At 46.2% G+C, this 21,362-nt stretch overlaps 1 protein-coding gene across 1 annotated transcript in view; it reads right to left on the bottom strand.

Moving 5' to 3' along the window:
* The window catches only part of LOC110488849 (Na(+)/H(+) exchanger beta), a 43,729-nt gene that overhangs the window by 7,365 nt on the left and 15,002 nt on the right, over positions 1 to 21,362 (bottom strand). Inside the window, exons 2-6 of the mRNA XM_036947374.2 lie at positions 11,907 to 12,370; positions 10,455 to 10,705; positions 7,013 to 7,230; positions 5,669 to 5,871; positions 699 to 788 (exon numbers count right to left, since the gene is read on the bottom strand). Of these exons, the coding sequence (XP_036803269.2) occupies positions 699 to 788; positions 5,669 to 5,871; positions 7,013 to 7,230; positions 10,455 to 10,705; positions 11,907 to 12,370 (1,226 nt within the window). The remainder of the gene's footprint in view (positions 1 to 698; positions 789 to 5,668; positions 5,872 to 7,012; positions 7,231 to 10,454; positions 10,706 to 11,906; positions 12,371 to 21,362) is intronic.

Here is a 21,362-nt window from a genome sequence, read left to right as displayed (position 1 = left end):
ACTTGCCAATCTGGCAACCAGGGTGGATGAGTGGGTGGAGACAGTGGAGAATGAGAGCATGGTCCATTGGGAGCCATAGAACAATGCAGGAAGTTTAATTAGTCCGAGTTAAGAGGAAGCAGGGGAATGCTGCTTTCCAATATTAAAACCTCAGCAAGGCAATGTCAGCAAGACAAAATACATTAGCAGAAGATAATTCCATTAATGGCCAGTACGGGGGAAGGGCAGAGCAATATTTGGCACTCAACATGTAATGACAGTACTGTAGTCTGGACAGATACTGCATTTGAAAGTCAAAATGGACATCCCGCAGATTGAAATAACCAAATCCATTAATGCAATAGCCCATTTTAAAAACGGCAAGCTGGCTCGATAATTACGGTGAACAAGGACAGCCTTGCAGTGTAGCTTCATTGAGTTTCTTGCTCTTGTGCTGCGAATTTCAGAACCTGACCAGGGCCTGTTGGGCCTGTATTTATAAAGTGTCTCAGAGTAGCAGTGCAGATCTAGGATCAGTTTTGCCATTTAGATCATAAAATATCAGCACTCTTACCATGAGACGCTTTACGGATACGGGCCCAGACCTCGTATATCCCCAGCAGGAAATTGACTTGTCTGATGGGTGGTCCAGCTACAGAGGAGGGGATAGAGAAGGAGAGGCCAGGATGTGAGGGGGTTGATGGTGGTTAAAAGGTTACCTGGGTGTGGATCTCCTCATTGATGGAGCGCTTGGCCTCCTGCTTCTTCTTCACGGCCAACAGGTCCACCAAGGGTTTGATAGTCATGCCCTGAGAAGGGGAGGAGGAGAAGAAAGGTACCATTTGAGATCCAAAAGAACAAGTGATAAATGTCCATCTTTAAATACTACGCGACACCAGCGACCCGAGAGAAGCCTGTAGATGTCCATTTCAATACCTTTCATTCGTGTGCATGTTCGTTTCCTCAGTCACTGCACAGAGAAGCACTGGCTATGGGCAGATGCACACATTCACACTGAGGCGATTTGCGATCTAATGCATATTGTTTAGGTTGTACCAAAACATGCCGCGCGCACACACACACACACACCACACATCAGGGTCGCCCCGAGTTTGTCAGGAGTTGCTAAAAAAAAAAACTTTCCTCTTGGATCGATGCAGCAGCTCAGGTGGAAATAAAATGCTAAAATGCATCCAATGTTCTCTCAAACAATTTAGCAGTCAAGCGACATTTGCATTTAAATGAGACGTGCTGGGAAACGGTATTATCAGTGCTGGTTAATATACCACTTGGCATACTGGTTCAAGCAATTTCTTGTATCCTGTTCCAGTGTGTGTGTGTCTGTCCGTTCCAGTGTGTGTGTGTGTGTGTGTGTGTGTGTGTGTGTGTCTGTCAGTTCCAGTGTGTGTGTGTGTGTGTGTGTCTGTCAGTTCCAGTGTGTGTGTGTGTGTCTGTCAGTTCCAGTGTGTGTGTGTGTGTGTGTGTGTGTCTGTCAGTTCCAGTGTGTGTGTGTGTGTGTCTGTCAGTTCCAGTGTGTGTGTGTCTGTCCGTTCCAGTGTGTGTGTGTGTGTGTCTGTCCGTTCCAGTGTGTGTGTCTGTCCGTTCCAGTGTGTGTGTGTGTGTCTGTCCGTTCCAGTGTGTGTGTGTGTGTGTGTCTGTCCGTTCCAGTGTGTGTGTGTGTCTGTCCGTTCCAGTGTGTGTGTGTGTGTGTCTGTCAGTTCCAGTGTGTGTGTGTGTGTGTGTGTGTGTGTGTGTGTGTGTGTGTGTGTCTGTCCGTTCCAGTGTGTGTGTGTGTCTGTCCGTTCCAGTGTGTGTGTGTGTGTGTCTGTCAGTTCCAGTGTGTGTGTGTGTGTGTGTGTGTGTGTGTGTGTGTGTCTGTCAGTTCCAGTGTGTGTGTGTGTGTCTGTCAGTTCCAGTGTGTGTGTGTGTCTGTCAGTTCCAGTGTGTGTGTGTGTCTGTCAGTTCCAGTGTGTGTGTGTGTGTGTCTGTCAGTTCCAGTGTGTGTGTGTGTGTGTGTGTCTGTCAGTTCCAGTGTGTGTGTGTGTGTGTGTGTCTGTCAGTTCCAGTGTGTGTGTGTGTGTGTGTCTGTCAGTTCCAGTGTGTGTGTGTGTGTGTCTGTCAGTTCCAGTGTGTGTGTGTGTGTGTCAGTTCCAGTGTGTGTGTGTGTGTGTCTGTCAGTTCCAGTGTGTGTGTGTGTGTGTGTGTCTGTCAGTTCCAGTGTGTGTGTGTGTGTGTGTGTGTGTGTCAGTTCCAGTGTGTGTGTGTGTCTGTCCGTTCCAGTGTGTGTGTGTCTGTCCGTTCCAGTGTGTGTGTGTGTGTGTGTGTCTGTCCGTTCCAGTGTGTGTGTGTGTGTCTGTCCGTTCCAGTGTGTGTGTGTGTGTGTGTGTGTCTGTCCGTTCCAGTGTGTGTGTGTCTGTCCGTTCCAGTGTGTGTGTGTGTGTGTGTGTGTGTCTGTCCGTTCCAGTGTGTGTGTGTGTGTCCGTTCCAGTGTGTGTGTGTGTGTGTGTGTGTGTGTCCGTTCTAGTGTGTGTGTGTGTGTGTGTGTGTGTGTCTGTCCGATCCAGTGTGTGTGTGTGTGTGTGTGTGTGTGTGTGTGTGTGTCTGTCCGATCCAGTGTGTGTGTGTGTGTGTGTGTGTGTCCGATCCAGTGTGTGTGTGTGTGTGTCCGATCCAGTGTGTGTGTGTGTGTGTGTGTGTGTCCGATCCAGTGTGTGTGTGTGTGTCCGATCCAGTGTGTGTGTGTGTGTGTGTGTGTGTGTCCGATCCAGTGTGTGTGTGTGTGTGTGTGTGTGTGTGTGTGTGTCCGATCCAGTGTGTGTGTGTGTGTGTCCGATCCAGTGTGTGTGTGTGTGTGTGTCCGATCCAGTGTGTGTGTGTGTGTGTGTGTCCGATCCAGTGTGTGTGTGTGTGTGTGTGTCCGATCCAGTGTGTGTGTGTGTGTGTGTTTGTCCGATCCAGTGTGTGTGTGTGTCCGATCCAGTGCGTGTGTGTCTGTCCGATCCAGTGTGTGTGTGTGCGTTTGTCCGATCCAGTGTGTGTGTGTGTGCGTCTGTCCGATCCAGTGTGTGTGTGTGTGTCTGTCCGATCCAGTGTGTGTGTGTGTGTCTGTCCGATCCAGTGTGTGTGTGTGTGTGTGTCTGTCCGATCCAGCGTGTGTGTGTGTGTCCGTTCTTGTGTGTGTGTGTGTGTGTGTGTGTGTGTGTGTGTGTGTCTGTCCGTTCCAGTGTGTGTGTGTGTGTGTGTGTCTGTCCGTTCCAGTGTGTGTGTATGTGTGTGTGTGTCTGTCCGTTCCAGTGTGTGTGTGTGTGTGTGTGTCCGATCCAGTGTGTGTGTGTGTGTGTGTGTCCGATCCAGTGTGTGTGTGTGTGTGTGTTTGTCCGATCCAGTGTGTGTGTGTGTCCGATCCAGTGCGTGTGTGTCTGTCCGATCCAGTGTGTGTGTGTGCGTTTGTCCGATCCAGTGTGTGTGTGTGCGTCTGTCCGATCCAGTGTGTGTGTGTGTGTCTGTCCGATCCAGTGTGTGTGTGTGTGTCTGTCCGATCCAGTGTGTGTGTGTGTGTGTGTCTGTCCGATCCAGCGTGTGTGTGTGTGTCCGTTCTTGTGTGTGTGTGTGTGTGTGTGTGTGTGTGTGTCTGTCCGTTCCAGTGTGTGTGTGTGTGTGTGTGTCTGTCCGTTCCAGTGTGTGTGTATGTGTGTGTGTGTCTGTCCGTTCCAGTGTGTGTGTGTGTGTGTCTGTCCGTTCCAGTGTGTGTGTGTGTGTGTGTTTCCGTTCCAGTGTGTGTGTGTGTGTGTGTGTGTGTCTGTCGGTTCCAGTGTGTGTGTGTGTCTGTCCGTTCCAGTGTGTGTGTGTGTGTATCTGTCCGTTCCAGTGTGTGTGTGTGTATCTGTCCGTTCCAGTGTGTGTGTGTGTCTGTCCGTTCCAGTGTGTGTGTGTGTCTGTCCGTTCCAGTGTGTGTGTGTGTCTGTCCGTTCCAGTGTGTGTGTGTCTGTCCGTTCCAGTGTGTGTGTGTCTGTCCGTTCCAGTGTGTGTGTCTGTCCAATCCAGTGTGTGTGTGTGTCTGTCCTTTCCAGTGTGTGTGTGTGTCTGTCCATTCCAGTGTGTGTGTGTGTGTCTGTCCATTCCAGTGTGTGTGTGTGTGTGTCTGTCCGTTCCAGTGTGTGTGTGTGTGTCCGTTCCAGTGTGTGTGTGTCTGTCCGTTCCAGTGTGTGTGTCTGTCCAATCCAGTGTGTGTGTGTGTCTGTCCGTTCCAGCGTGTGTGTCTGTCCGTTCCAGCGTGTGTGCGTGTCTGTCCGTTCCACTGTGTGTGTGTCTGTCCGTTCCAGTGTGTGTGTGTGTCTGTCCGCTCCAGTGTGTGTGTGTCTGTCCGTTCCAGTGTGTGTGTGTGTCTGTCCGCTCCCGTGTGTGTGTGTCTGTCCGCTCCAGTGTGTGTGTGTCTGTCCGCTCCAGTGTGTGTGTGTGTGTGTATGTGTGTGTGTGTCTGTCCGCTCCAGTGTGTGTGTGTGTGTGTCTGTCCGTTTCAGTGTGTGTGTGTCTGTCCGTTCCAGTGTGTGTGTGTCTGTCCGTTCCAGTGTGTGTGTGTGTGTGTGTGCGTGTGTGTGTGCGTGTGTGTCCGTTCCAGTGTGTGTGTGTGTCTGTCCGTCCGTGTGTGTCTGTCCGTCCGTCCGTCCGTCCGTCCGTGTGTCTGTCCGTCCGTGTGTGTGTGTCTGTCCGTCCGTGTGTGTGTGTGTGTCTGTCCGTCCGTCCGTCCGTCCGTGTGTGTGTGTGTGTGTGTGCGTGTCCGTTCCAGTGTGTGTGTGTCTGTCCGTCCGTGTGTGTGTGTCTGTCCGTCCGTCCATGTGTGTCTGTCCGTCCGTGTGTGTGTGTGTCTGTCCGTCCGTCCGTGTGTGTCCGTGTGTGTGTGTGTGTGTGTGTGTCCGTAGGCTTTAGACTTAATCTCCTTATGAGCGAGAACGATACGTTATCTGGTTAACTATTAGACCCTGAGTGAATGACAACAGATTCTGGCCCTTAAATAATACCCCTGCCAGCATCATGCACGCACGCACACACCCAATCCAAACACATGCATAGAAAAACATATGGACGCTAGCTAGCACGCACACACTCCAAAACACACACATGCATGCACTTACACATTCTAACACCACTCACAACACACCTTCCTATTGCAGCAATCGCACCACTGCAGGTGAAACCCCTAGTCTACAGCTAAGAACATCCCAGACTGCCAGCACTGATTTTTTTTAAATGAGTAAGACATTTATTTCATAGAAGGCTTTATTTTAGTAGCTGCCATTTTGGGGATACTCTGCCAGATGACGAGCATCCTAGAACTTCAGCATGCATCAACATCTTCACTGTAAAATGAGTTTGCTCAGCAGGACTGGGGAATATCTGACGCATGGAGCTTCAAACGGACTGTGTGTGTGTGTCCGTTCCAGTGTGTGTGTGTGTGTGTGTGTGTGTGTTTGCGTGCGCTTTAAAGTAGTAGCTGCAGTGACATTTTGTCACACCAGCATAGCAATGGGTTCAAACAAACCATGAAAACAATTGAACACTTTAGGCCTTAAAATATAATAGGGACAAGAGAGCAACGTCTTGCCAACTCCTACGGTGATTGCCGTGACAAGGTGCCTAGATAGCACGAATCAGATCTGGGACCAGACTAATGGACTGGCCCAGTACCCACCTGTACAAACACGGTGAAGAAGATTTCGGTAATGATGGCGGTGAGGAACATGGTCCTCATGGGGAAGAGGTCCTTGTCTAGCAGGTAGCCCAGGGAGAAGGCGATGGCCCCTCGCAGGCCACCGTAGGCCACAATGAACTGGTCCTTGGTGGTCAGCTTGACGATGCGGAACTTGTTGATGATAAAGGTAAGGCCCACCACGCCTGAGAGAGAGAGAGAGAGAGAGAGAGAGAGAGAGAGAGAGAGAGAGAGAGAGAGAGAGAGAGAGAGAGAGAGAGAGAGAGAGAGAGAGAGAGAGAGAGAGAGAGAGAGAGAGAGAGAGAGAGAGAGAGAGAGAGAGAGAGAGAGAGAGAGAGAGAGAGAGAGAGAGAGAGAGAGAGAGAGAGAGAGAGAGAGAGAGAGAGAGAGAGAGAGAGAGAGAGAGAGAGAGAGAGAGAGAGAGAGAGAGAGAGAGAGAGAGAGAGAGAGAGAGAGAGAGAGAGAGAGAGAGAGAGAGAGAGAGAGAGAGAGAGAGAGAGAGAGAGAGAGAGAGAGAGAGAGAGAGAGAGAGAGAGAGAGAGAGAGAGAGAGAGAGAGAGAGAGAGAGAGAGAGAGAGAGAGAGAGAGAGAGAGAGAGAGAGAGAGAGAGAGAGAGAGAGAACAGAAGTGAGTCAACCTTCAAGGCCTTTTATCTGATTGACTCCATGTTTGCTCCCTCCTTACACACAGCCAATACCAGCCTCATTAGAACCTAAGAAAGGTTAAGGATCCACTTTCCAAATTGATCAAAAGCTTCTGAGAAAGAGGAGTAGAGCCCACAAACTACATTGGAACACACATTGTGAAACTAGCAGATTATAAGAATCAGAAACTACAGGATGTTTGGTGAGAATAGAAAATGGTCATCCCCAAAAGTGCAATGTCAAGTCACTAGGTTTCAAACTAGCAAGTGAAGTCAGATGGAGGTCTGCTTTGAATCTATCTATAACTGCAGAAATGACATAATGCTTGGAGGAAATATTCATTATATCCTTTTTTAGGGACTTGTATCTGACGAGTCTATTGACATCTGGGGCTTCCTCGATGTGAGGACCAAGTGGAAGTCACAAGGGGCACTTCCTCTAATAGTTGCCTCATTACCTAACTGAAATGTAGTGACTGGAATTTCAGTCTGGCTCCAAGAATAACTATCCCTTGTCAAATTGAAAATGTAAAAAAAAATCTGTGTCGCATCATCTACTGAAACAACTTGATCAAATTATGACAAACTATGAGAAAGGTAGGCAATGTCACGTCACTTCTCTCACTATCTTTTTTGTAGAGACTGGTACAGTACCGTGAAGAAGGTGTCCGTGTCCGACTCACCAATGACACGTGACACCAGACAAAGGATGACGGTGACGGAGACAAAGGTCCAGTTCCAGGCGTGCGGCCCGGCCACCGTGGCCACGCCCAGGAAGATAAAGATGAGGGTCTCGCTCACGCTGCTCCACATCTTCAGGAAGTACTTGACGGTGGTGTGGGACTTGTGGGATATGTTGGCCTCCACGTAGGGACGCATCACCGCGCCACACGCAATCAGCCTGGAGAGAGAGAGTGTGAGTGAGTGAGTGAGTGAGTGAGTGAGTGAGTGAGTGAGACACACACACACACATGGGATGATTATGGGGTGGGGGGGATTGTTACAGTTACACGTCACAACATTATATTTGGACGATATTATATCGAGATTTGACTCCAAGTATCGATTTCTGTTACTGTAGGTAGCATTAGATGGCACTAGTCAATTGTACTTGCACCAAATGGTGATCCAGCGTGTCTTTAGAACTTCTATTTCCCTGACTGTTCAAAACTAGTTCTCATGCCCTCTCTTTTTTTATTTAACCTTTATTTAACTAGGCAAGTCAGTTAAGAACAAATTCTTATTTACAATGACTGCCTACCAAAAGGCCTCGTACAGGGACAGGGGCCTGGGATTTAAAAAAAGTATACAAAATAAATATAGGACAAAACACATATCACAACAAGAGAGACAACACACTACATAACGAGAGACCTAAGACAACTTAACAAGGCAGCAACACATGACAACAGCATGGTAGCAATGCAACATAACAACATGGTAGCAGCACAAAACATGGTACAAACATTATTGGGCACAGACAACAGCACAAAGGGCAAGAAGGTAGATACAGCAATACATCACACAAAGCAGCCACAACTGTCAGTAAGAGAGTCCATGATTGAGTCTTCGAAGGAAGAGTGAGATAAAACTGTCCAGTTTGAGTGTTTGTTGCAGCTCGTTCCAGTCGCTAGCTGTAGCGAACTGAAAAGACGAGCGTGTGCTTTGGGGACCTTTAACAGAATGTGACTGGCAGAACGGGTGTTGTATGTGGAGGATGAGGGCTGCAGTAGATATCTCAGATAGGGGGGAGTGAGGCCTAAGAGGGTTTTTATAAATAAGCATCGACCAGAGGGTCATGTGACGGGTATACAGAGATGACCAGTCTTCTCTCTGTGCAGCAGACATTTAGTGAGCAGTAGGTTTGGAACATCCAATTGCCGTATCGAATCGCAATACAAATCTTATCGGCACTTAAGTATAATATCGTATCGTGAGGTCCCCGGCAATTCCCAGCCCTAATACAATCCTGCCACCTATTGGTAAACATAATACTTAACATAACTATACCAGGGACAACATTTATAAGCATGTTATTATTGATAAATTAGAGCGCTCGTGAATGAGCCCTACAACCCCGTCCGGAAAGCACCCTCCATTCACCTTTTATGGTAACAAAAACACCCTCATTTGCAGTATGATTTGGAAATGTTGGAACTGGGCCATGATAGTTTCTAAAAGAAAGCGCAATGGCAATTGTGATCACATTTCTGTCGAGGTGTGGGCAGAATGTTTGAATATTTTGCAGTGCCGCCTACAGCCAGTGCCAAACACTGCCCACGCATTCTGCAAGATTGCAAGGACAATCAAACTAATTAAAAGTAGCCTAAATGCTATAGCCCACACTTCTATGCACAAGACGACTTGTTGTTCAATATTTGGTTTATCAACACATGATTGTGTTTCTATCTCCTGCCTTGGTATAGGCTCAGATTATATAGGCTATGATGTTGCACAGCACTGTAGCCTACACACTGTCAAATAGGCTACCGGTCTATTTACTTTCGAGCACGCTTGGCTATTGAATGAGCAACTGATAACGGTAGTCTACTATTTGTTGTGTAGCAGGAATAAACCAGTCACGTCAGCAAAGGAGAGACATGTTCTGCCATAGGATAATGACTAAGGCCTATATAACAAGATAAAGACGTTAAGACTACACGATGCCATGCGATCGCCTTGCCAACGGCAACTGTGTCAGTTTCATCATTAGGCCTACGTTTCACGGTTTTCTACTAGCCTACTGCTATTATAATAATTCCCGTGCATCAAACACTTCCTTTTCCTATACAATTAATAAACCATTAGAAGCTGGTCTGAGCTGTACGTGGAGAAACGCACACTTTCCCACAAAGGGAAAACTCTGCGCAAAAAAGGTTAAGTGTCTTTTTTTTGTGCGCACACACACTTTTGATAAATGAGGCCCCGTGTTACTACATGAATCCAACTACCTACAGTGTAACTATAGGCTACATTACATGCAGGTTAATGACAAAGTTATAGCCTAGTACTTCATTGACATGGCATAGAAAGTAGTCACATCAACTAAACAGGTCAACAAAAACTATACTGTATATAAGAGAAAAAGTATTTCACATACAGTAGAGCCATTGCAACAATGATATAGTTTGTTTTGGAAACTATACTGTAAGAGCTTATGAAACAAGGGCTCCATTTCCTCATCTTGCTCCATGAGTTAACCACTGACTCACTGTGATTGGACGTATGGATCCCGAGTGTCTAGCGTGAGTCAACCCTCCTCAGTGACACGGCTGTTTGTCCATCATTTCCGCCCAATTTCACTCCGGGGAGAGATCTCATATACAAGCAGTGGACAAAAAGCACTATGTACTAATCCAACTCCTCTTTACGATGGTTGGCACGGACGGAGTACCAACAGGCCTGGGAACAGACTGTCCTACCATTGCTCCTGTAAAACCCGCCGACGGGAAACTCAACTCATCAGCAGCACCGATGTTTATGATCCATATTCCATAATTCACCACCTTTTATAAAAAGCAGGAGACGAAAGCGGAAGAGAGGAGAGGAAGGGCGATGGGCCAGAGGTGTGACAGGGGGCTGTATATTGAGCGTTGTGTATCCCTGCTCTGGGCTGCACATCCGTTGGCCTGTCACGACATGTAGGTGAGTTACTGCCATTTTGATAGAACTCGTAGAACTGTCCTTGGCTGGGACAGACCCGGTTACATTGCATGTATTTGACCATTTAGTCATGAAAAGAAGCTAAGAATCTAATTCAGTGTACACTTATGAGAGAGATCTTTTTCCAAGGAAATGTAGAAGATAACGCACGAATAAGACACAGAGTCAATGGTGTTGCTGGACCAGCCGGACAGGTTCAAAAGGTCATGTATCACAGCCACTCTGTCAATGCATTGTAAACACTAAACCTCCACTTAGCCTCAGCCTAACTATTACTCTCATGGAAAGCTTTTTTTATTATCAACAATATCTATGATTTATGACAGAGAGAAACTCAAAAAACCTTGGCCACTAGGAAGATCGTGTGTGTGTGTGTGAGTGAGAGAGAGTGTGAGAGAGTGCGTCTGTCTGTCTGTCTGTCTGGTCCTGCTTGTCTGTGCGCACCCCTCACCCCTTACTTACGCCATAATTCCAGACAGGTGGAACATCTCCGCCGAGAGGTAAGCCATGTAGCTGTAAACGAACATGAAGAGGGGCTCGATGACGCGGGTGTGCGAGGTGAACCGGGAGGTGAAGGCCGCCAGGATACCGTAGATGGCACCCACGGCGATGCCGCCCAGCGACACAATCAGGAAGCAGATGACCCCGAGGACCACGTCCATCGGCGTTACCTCACCTGCGCCAGAGTACTCCTCAAACAGGTGGTATAAGACCTAGAGGGGGGGGGGGGGGTTTGACAATCGAAAATAAACCTGTTTGGATTCCGTTGGTAAAAGCATGGTGCTAGCACCCCAGGGTCATGGGTTTGATACCCGCTGGGGCCACAATACAATGCATACACTCCCTGTACTGTGGATAAAAGTGTCTGCTGAGTGGCATATAAACCAGTGACATTTTGTGGTCTAACGTTCTGGTATAGTCGCTAACGAAAAGATGAACTTTGCATAATCTCTCGTGGACAGACGCACGTAATAAATGGTATCATAGCGTCTGTCAGGCTGTGGGATGCGACAACTAACAGGGAACTTTTTCCCGGGGCCCTGATTTTTTCGGCACTGATAATTTGGCCAAACTATTTTAAGTGAACTGGTCCCATCAACAAGAGAGCCCGTGTGTGGGTATAATCAGCAGAGCATCGATATAGCAACAGGAACCGTTGTGCCTCGTAATATATGCCACACAGCACACGACTTTATACAAAGCAACTTACAGCAGTGTATTTTTAATAGGCTTATGTGATGCCTCCTTCACGCAAGGACGCAACCAGCAAAATAAAAAAACTCAAAAATCAACTTTATATTTTCAATGACCAACCCATAAGAGAGAGAGATGGTCCATCTCACAACTGTTTCAACAGAGGAAAGAGAAGGAAGCCGTGAGAGAAGATAATTGAAAATAGATTAGGGCACTGGGGGCCCACTAAACTGGGTCAGCTTTCGTACAAAGGTCACAAATCACCAAAACCTAACCAACCAGACCCTGGCGAGGAGCTAAATGTTAGCTAGAAGGTATGAAGTCAATATCCAGTGACAGAAGTATGGTGGGATTTTCCTAAAAGACTAGGCCTAATTCAAATTGGGCTAATTTGGTACTAGGCTATTCTGATTTCTTGTGCCAGTCCAAACCAATATCCTGTCCACAGAAATAAGAACACAATCACAGGCCAACTAACACCTGAGTCCTCTTCATATGGAGGACGAATGTAGCCTACTTTTGAAAATATAGTTTGGTTTAATTATATTGTACTGCATAGCATAGTGCTGTATAGTATTGTACTGCATGGCATTATCTTTGGGTGGCGGGGGGTGACCCTGACATGATTGTACTGTAATTCATTCATTGATTGACTAGAATTGCATTGTACTGTATTGCCCTGCATAACACTAAATACCACCCTATCCACCATCCACTCACCACAGTGACGGCATCATTGAGCAGCGACTCTCCGAATACCAGAATGTGCAGCAGCTCGTTGATGTGGATCTCCTCAAACACAGCCAGCACGGCCACCGGGTCCACGGCCGAGATGATGCTCCCGAACAGCAGGCAGGGCAGCAGCTCCACCTGGCTCAGGTATGTTCCCTCGATCTGGCACACGGCGTAGAGGAGACCCCCTACAAAGAACGCGTTCCACAGGGTGCCGACCACGGCAAACATCAGGATGGTGCCGATGTTCTCCATGAAGGGCCGGATGGGCAGGAAGTAGCCCGCATCCAGGATGATCGGGGGGAGGAGGCACAGGAAGAAGAGGTTGGAGTCCAGCACGGGTGGTACCTCCTCGCCCGCCAGCTTGATGAGGCCACCGACCAGGAGGCCCACCACAATGAGCAGACAGGACTCGGGCACGATGCTGGACAGCCGCGGGATCAGGTGGAACCCTGAGGGAGGGAGAGGGTGATTAGATGCATTGTTCTCGTTAATTGTTCTCATGGTTTACACTTTCTAGGCGGCATCTCCAATGTACCAGTCACATGAAACTTCCAACTCATTGAAGATAAGAACCAGAAAAGAATCACCAGTGACTCACTGAACCTGTTTGAGTTAAAAGCCCCACCAAATGCATATTCCGTTTCTAAGTGAGCCACCACATTCATAGTGCTTAGTAAGGTCCAGATACTGCCAAATTCAAATGGATCAACTAGTTGTATTAATTACCTCTGAAAAAAAGAAATCAGTATTCAGAATAGGCTTAGTTTATAAGTGGAACAGAAGCTAATTTAACATGGCAGTACTTGATTTCACATATGCAATTTCAACAGTCCAGAATACGTCTAGGCCTCGTAGATAAGGCTGGTGGGTGAGAATGCACAGGGGAAACAAACTTGATAGCTGGCCAGAATCTGCAAGTCAAAATAACCCTGGACATAAAACACAGGAAGTGACAAATAAAAAGGGCCAAAGAACCAGGAACAGAACACGAGAAGGGTCTGCTGCATCCTGGCAATGTCACATAACACACACCCACAGTAAATCACATGCATTTCCTCAAAAGTGGAAATGGATATGCAAAACAAATTCCTCACAATGTTAATCTCGTGACTCCATTCAAAGAGAAACCATACACAGACAATAGGCCACATCCACTTCCATAGTGATCATAGGACATCATCACCAAGGAAAACTTGACGTTAACTAGGCCTAAATGTAACAGAAAATTATACAGGATGTGCCAATAATACTTTTTCTGATGGTTTATTTTCTAATCCCATGTCTTTGGGATTCATTTCAAGTAAACTATCGCAATTAGCTTCCATGGCTCAAGGCAACAGTTTGCTTGTCTCAACATAATGCATGCTCAGGTAGGCTAGCCTAGTCCTAGGGCCCAGTGTTTCAAAACGTTGTATCTTGATGAGAATGAAAAAAATCCTAAAACATAATTCAACTTTGGCATTATGGGGTATTGTGTGTAGGCCATTGACACAACCTCAATTGAATCCTTTTTATATTCAAGCTGTAACACAACAACATGTGGAAAAAGTCAAGGAGGTGTGAATACTTTCTGAAGGCACTGAACACTGCAGTCAATTTAACATAATGAACCTTTGGTTTTCAGATGTACGATTTGTTTTCTTCTTTTTCTTGGTTGTAGGGCCTTTCACCTTTCTAAATCCACAGTGAATCCAACCTTCCAGTGGGATCGAGATAATTCAGATTTTCGGCTTCAAAACTACACTCTTAGGGAAAAAAAGTGATTTCTAGAACCTACAATGGTTCCTCGGCTGTCCCCATAAGAGAACCCTTTTTGGTTCCAGGTAGGAACCAGGTACGTGCCCTCTTCACGACTGTCGATATATGGTGCATCCCTAATTTCATTAGAAGAAAAATCCCTGATATTAAAGTGTGGGGTGGCACGTTGGCAGCCCTTCAGCGAGGGTAGCGGTGGCACAATGGCAGCACCATCTGGTCAGGCTAGGGCAGGGAAAGGAGATGAGAGGCAGGCTTGAAGGCAGGTAAACTTCCCTTCTCCAACACTCACACCTCACACACTGAGCATAGTAAATTAGCATGTCATCATTAGCAAATCAGACAGTTACATAATGATCAGGATCCTTATCGCTGTCAGAGGTTTTCAAGAATAAGTGGTCAGGAGAGGAATGTGAGAAAAAGAGCAAGCGTTTACGGTGGGAAACAGTAGAGTCTGTGAATGATAAAATAATGAACATCGGCAATGTCTGAGCAGATGATGCCTTCACTTAGCTTGAACGTGCTCGGCAAACTGCAATCTCCTGGGTTTAAAGGGCATCTGATGTTTTTCATCAACTCCGTCAGCTGGAAGGCAACATTTTAAAGTTTTGGACACTCACTCTTTCACGGGCTAAACAAGGCCATCTCTATGGAGTCCAGAACACTGCCACACAAAGCTGCTGCTTTTAAAGTACCACAGTGCTAGCTCCGAGGAATTCCATTGACAAACTGCCAAGAGATGCCTAATCTTCCCAGAAAGAGATGCGTGGTGCTTGGGGCACCCTTCCACAATTCAGAGGAAGCATCTTCACCATGTGGGCAAAACAAAGGAGTTAAGATAACACTGACTGCTTGGAGGATACTACAAAAGGCTCAGGCTAGATTTGAGCATCACTCGTTTGAGAGCTCGACGTGTACCATTCTCACTCCGAGACCTGTGTTTAAGCATGATCTTTTGGAGCCAACTAGTGCTCTCAAATCATATCCTGATGTCAACAGCAGATTGGAGGTGTATTCAAAACATTGCTGATTTGGCTAGCTACCATACATTTCGGGAAAAGTTATATTAAGTGGCTAATTAGCTTGCTAGCTAGCAAGTGTTAGCAACATTTGTTGTTCAATGAGGGAGCTAGTTAACCAGCTGAGCTAACAAGCAATGTAACGAAAGTATAATTTTCGATTTGAAAAATCCTCCATCATCAGGCTCAGCATTTCAGGAATCACAGTAGAAAGTGCTCTTGATGCACCTTTCAATTATTAAGTCATTTAAACTGTTCATTTTTTAAAGAAAACTCACTGGCTATCATGCAATTCAAGTGTGAGTTTGTCCGAAAGTGTTGGACTCGACAACAGTTGCTATCCATCGGAGCACTGCGATTGGTTGCACAGTAAAGGGTCAATTGTACTCCTCTGAAAGGCTAATTATTCCACCCACTCAATATAATAGATAACATAGAACAAGGTTGCCTAGGAAACCCACAACAGTGATTTGTGCCAAACTACTTCTGAGGAGCTGTCAGAATGCCTTAGTCACTTCCAGGCTATTATTTCCTGCCGATGATGCGTTGGACTGACCGCATCACCCTCTGAAGAGCCCTGCGGTTGCAAACCGTGCAATCGCCATACCAGGCGGTGATACAACCCGACGGGAAAGTCTCAATGGTGCATTTGTAGAAGGGTATTAGGGGCCCAAGCCACATTTTTCAGCCTCCTGAGGTACCGTTGTGCCTTCTTCACCACACTGTCATGTGAAGGGAACATTAAAGGTCCAAGGAAGTGTGGTGTGCAAGGAACCCTCTCCACTGTGGCCCTGTCGATGCATGCTTTCTCTGCAGTCCATGATCGCTCCTTCATTTTGTTGACGTTGAGTGAGAGTTTATTTTCCTGGCACCACTCCGCCAAGGCACTCACCTCCTCCCTTTAGGCTGTCTCATTGTTGGTAATCAGGCTGTTGTGTCATCAGCAAACTTGATGATTGAGTTGGAGACGTGCATGGCCACACAGTCATGGATGAACAGGGTATACAGGAGGGGACTGAGCACGCACCCCTTTGGGGCCCCCATGTTGAGATTCAGCGTGACAGAGATTTTATTGCCTACAGTCAGGAAGTCTTACAACCCAGTTACACAAGGAGGGGTTCAGACCCAAGGCCCTGAGCTTAGTGATGAGCTTGGAGGGCACTATTGTGTTAAAAACTCTCTGGAGGTAATGCAGTCGACATTTGCTGGCGAGGTATTCCAGATCGGGAGAACAAAAGGACTTGAGTTCCTGTAAGTTAGCCCAATCATACTCCTCCACCTCTGTTTCCCGGAGAGTTCTTTGTTCCTGTCCTCGCGATGAACCCCTCTGGTTGTATGGACAGGGACAATTTATTCAGAGAGCCGCGATTCGGTAAAACAGTATGTTACAGTCCCTTATGTCTCTCTGGAAGGAGATCCTCACCCATGAGCTCATCTACTTTATTGTCCAGGGACTGAACGTTAGTGAGTAATATACTCAGAAGCGGTGGGTGGCATGCCCACCTCCTGAGATTGACTAGGATCACACTTCTCTGGTGGTGACATTTAGGAGTTTCACCTGGGATGAATGGGGCTGCCTCTGGCAGTTCAAACAAAGGATCCAGGTTGAATGTCTGGTGAATGACAGTAGGTAATAGTACTAGAAATGTTCTGAGCAAATACTGTAAGAAATAATACCAACAAAAATACTGCAAAGTTGGCTAGGAGCTAGAAACTGGGTGGCCATGTCTGTCGGAGCCATCTTGTATCACACCCTTCAACATGAGAGCAGCCCCAACCAGTGGAAAAATCCAGCACTAGTACATTAGAGCTTGTTGGACGTGTTGCTAGCTGAAAGAGAAATACAAACAATATTGTAACTTTGGAGTTAGAGCTGACTAACAAGAATATCTTTGCTATCAAGCGAGGCATGCTTGTTACAAATTAGGCCTCTAGGGACTAATGATCTAGATTTCTGAGGGGAGGAAGGAATAATACACTTAAGCCCATCACAAACAGTTATGTCTGTTTTAGCATGCTGCCACTGACTCAGTGAAAATAAACACCCTTTGTGTGTATAAAACACATTCAAAAGTCTACATAGCCAAGGGGTCTTTTTGATAGTGGATCCAACAGTGGATGACCATAAATAAACACTATCATACACAGAATGTAGCATATAGTGTTTAGATAAACAACATAAGTCTCTGGTTTATCCAGATTTTGTTTTTTAGTAATTTCAGAATCAACACTGTCAATAGTCAACAATACTAATTTATGAAAGCAGAACTCAAACTCAAGTTACTTGGCTCCTTAAGAGCCTAATATAAAGAGACTCATATTTAATCCCAGTGCTCATGGCAAAGGTTATTAGTAGTAGATGCATAGCAGGGTTGGAGTCAATTCCATTTAAATTCAGAAAGTATACCAAATTCCTACACCAATTGTTCCTCAATGAAAAGCCAATAGGATTTTCAGTGTTCTTCCTGATTTGAAAAGGAATTGACCCCAACTCTGATACATAGCCTGCAAAACATAGTCGTGTGCCTTCTATTTCCTCTGAGAAGTGACTCTGATCCGGAGGAAAATTTGGTTCAAGGACTCCCAACGATCCATAAATAACCTGGCAGCAGTAACAGGTCAAATTCCAGAGATTCAACAGGGAACTGGATACCAAGTTGTATGTGTGTCAGTGACTGTGTGTATTGGAAAGGTCTGAGCTGTCAGCACTAGGTCTGCCGCATCTCCGCAATGCATTTTCTGATGTCTAAGGTTGTCACTCCATGTTATGACATTTCTCAATGTGTTGTTCATTTCAGTCTCATGTCAGTCAAAAGACTCCCCTGTCAGTCGACTTCGGTACAACATTACCATGGGGAGTCACACTCTCGCGATTTCGGTTTAAGGCTCTAGAATCACGGCTGACAAGGCCAAATGAAATCTGCGCCTCACGGGAAGCCCCGCCTTCCACAGGTGATAAACGTGAGGCTCAGATTCATTCCTTCAATTATTCCGCTCTTCACCTCAGTTTGAAAAGGAATTAATCACGCTACTAAAATAAACAATTGGAAAACGAGACTTACGTTGTGCCAACTAAACTGTCCGTTAGTGGCAGAGCGTGCTCACCCCCTGGACGTTGTGTGCTGAAGTCGGTATGGTTTCCTAATCAGGAATTAGTTATTCCTCTAATTGCTTGGCCTGGCTATAGCAAGAAGTTAGATGGCGAACCTGACCGAAACGACGAAGGCTGACAAGCAGGATTCGTGTTTACGACCATACCCCAATGAATTAAACCCGTAGTCTATTTACGCACCGGTGCATCAATCCACACAGAACAATAATATAAACGTAAAATGCAACAACTTCAAAAAAGTTTTTTCTGAGTTAGTTAATATAAGGAAATCAGTCAATTGAAATAAATTCATTAGACCCTAATCTATTGATGTCTCATGACTGGGAATATAGATATGCCTCTGTATCTGGTGTGACCACCATTTGCCTCACGCAGTGCGACATCTTCTTCGGATAGAGCTGATCAGGCTGTTGATTGTGGCCTGTGGAATGTTGTCCCACTCCTCTTCAATGGCTGTGTGAAGTTGCTGGATATTGGTGGGAACTGGAGCACGCTGTCGTTCATGTCGACCCAGAGCATCCAAACATGCTCAATAGGTGACGTGTTTGGTGAGTATACAGGCCACGGAACTGGGACATTTTCACCTTCCAGGGATTGTGTACAGATCCTTGCAACCTGAGGAAATACATTATCATGCTGAAACATGAGGTGATGGCGGCGGATGAATGGCACGACAACGGGCCTCAGGATGTTGTCATTGTATCTGTGCATTCAAATTGCCATCGATATAACGCAATTGTGTTTGTTGTCCTGTCATTACCATATGCCTACCCATACCATAACTCAACCGCCACCATGGTGCACTGTTCAAAAAGTTGACATCAGCAAATTGCTCACCCTTAAGACACCATACACGCAGTCTACCATCTCCCCGGTACAGTTGAAAACACTCACTTCTTCAGAGCACCAGTGGCCATCGAAGGTTGGCATTTGCCCACTGAAGACGGTTACAACGCCAAACTGCAGTCAGGTCAAGACCCTGGTAAGGACGACAAGCACACAGATGAGCTTCCCTGTGACGGTTTCTGACAGTTTGTGCAGAAATTCTTTGGTTGTGCAAACCCAGTTTCATCAGCTGTCTCAGACGATCCTGCAGGCGAATTAACCGGATGTGGAGGTCCTGGGTTGGCATGGCTACATGTGGTCTATGGTTACGAGGCCGGGTAAGTTGGAGGTGGCTTATGGTAGAGAAATGAACATTCATTCTCTGGCAACAACTCAGGTGGATATTCCGGCAGACAGCATGCCAAGTACACGCTTCCTCAAAACACTAAACATCGCTGTGATGACAGTGCTTCTACATTTTGTTACGGCAAATGGGGTACTACATCAGCCATTGCCATAACCCATAAGGGGGCCGGGTTTCATGCAGGCTATTCAGTCTAACAGAAGCACAACATGTGTTAGAAGCTTGTCCCATGTTTAATGGCCTTCTGGTACTCTTGTTCTATGATGTTCATGGGGTATATCACTCTGTCCACAAGGGGGCACCTCTCCCCATGGGTGGCTCATTACTGGGATTCATTACAGATTCCTGCCTGTAGTTCACTAGTCCCTATGAGGTGTCTTGTGATACAGGTTATGGGCTCTGTAGGCGATTGGTGGTGGGTAGCGTAGTCGAGGGAACAAGCAAGGTTGGACACGATTATCCAACACACAGTTTGTGGTTCATATGAATCCCGAAATGAGTGGTCTTTCTCCAGCTCAGCGCTTTTCATTCCTGAGAATTAGATTCAATTACGAATCATCCGTCTTACCACAAAAAGGGGTCTGTTTTTCAGAGCTGTCTGTCCCATTCCCAGCTAGGTTACAAGGTGCTTTGTCGCCAGTAACCATGACTGGTCGGTAGTGTAACCTTCATGATAAAACATTTTCCCTGGGTCTATTTTTATTTATTGCATGCGGCCAGCCGGTTACCAGAACGCATCTTACTGCCTAAACCGAGTGAGGCTTGTTGTGACAATAGTACCCCCAGGTGGCACTGCCAATCGGTGTACGCCACTGATCGCCGGCCCACTAGGCAAACCTTGACTTAAGACAGTTTTTCTTCAACCCCAAGTGTTTACGGGTGTCCCTCATAGGAGTTGGATGAAAAGTGTCCCTTCCCCACATTCAGACACACATTTCTAAAGACTGGTGGAAATGATAAAAGAACCAAATCTCTCAAAGTCCCCAACGTGGCATCCCGCCCCTTCCATATGTTACTTCACGGAAGGCTTGATGTCTGCTCCGACCAATGGTGCGCATGCGTAGTGTCGTCCTGGATCATGCAAACAGTGACATCAGGGCACAAGCTACAGTTTGTTGCTTCTGCAGCATCATCACGTCGACTGTTCCCGAGGCCTCAGCTCAAGTTGAAGGAGGAAATATCCTCCAGACTCCAGAAGCAGGCAATCCGAATGGTTCCTATGTCGAAGACATGATATTGCACAAGTCAATATTGTGATTTTGATGTGAATTCGATGAATTGTGTGGCCCTAAAAACAGGTATATACACACACACATTACTATAAAAATTAGCAGGTTCCTGTTTCCAGGCTATTACAACCTGTTGCAATGACTTCATAAAGCATCTACACTACCATTCAAATGTGTGGGGTCACTTAGAAATGTCCTTGTTTTTGAAAGAAAAGCAAATTTTTGGGCAATTAAACTAGTCAATTAAACAACGTGCCATTGGAACACAGGAGTGTTGGTTGCTGATAATAGGCCTCTGTACGCCTATGTAGATACTCCATGAAAAAATACAAAATCAAATATATATATTTTTAGCTACAATAGTAATTTACATTAACAATGTCTACACTGTATTTCTGTTCAATTTGATGTTATTTTCATTTTCAAAAACAAGGACATTGCTAAGTGATCCCAAACTTTTGAACGTAGTGTATCTCAAGGAAAAACTCCAGTCTTCAGATCAATTTCATTACAGATCATTTTGAGTAAATAAGACGAGGCCTGCAGGAAAAAGGGCAGACCGGTCATATTTGGATGGACTGGAGTGATTACGACTGCAACCGCTAACAGCTAACAGCCAGAGACCAAACCGTCAATTCAGGACTGGAATGCTAAATTACCCCAGTTTGTGTGAAGACGGGCACTCCAGGAAGTGAATGACTCATCGCCCCTGGACAAGGAGCTCGTTCACCTCCAATAGTCTGTGTTAGGCCTCCTAGCTAGGTCACACCCAAAGGCTTAAGACAATACAAACAAGAGAGGACTGGTAGCAAGCAGCGCTGAAAGAAATGTAGTTAGAAAAAGGCCCTTTCTCTTGGCTCCTGTCCGTCAGGACATACTATATTACAATATATGGTTGAGCTCCTTTCAGAAAATTATCATTTATTTAGCATTTCCGCCAATGGTTAGGCCTAAACTTTGGGAGGCACTGTTGATGTGCCTGAAGCTCCTAACCAACTTGCAGACAGCTGACACATTCTCTAGCACGGTGGTGTCAAACATACCAAATTAAAGCTAGACAGCACTGAAAATTCCAAAATTGACAGGACTATTTTTCAGTGCGGCCCTCTGGAACAAGTTGAAGACCGAATGTGGTCC

Source organism: Oncorhynchus mykiss, chromosome 2 (assembly GCF_057628025.1).
Source record: "Oncorhynchus mykiss isolate SJ-2025 chromosome 2, ASM5762802v1, whole genome shotgun sequence".
Classification (NCBI taxonomy): domain Eukaryota; kingdom Metazoa; phylum Chordata; class Actinopteri; order Salmoniformes; family Salmonidae; genus Oncorhynchus; species Oncorhynchus mykiss.
This window is presented reverse-complemented; position numbering and strand designations above follow the sequence as displayed.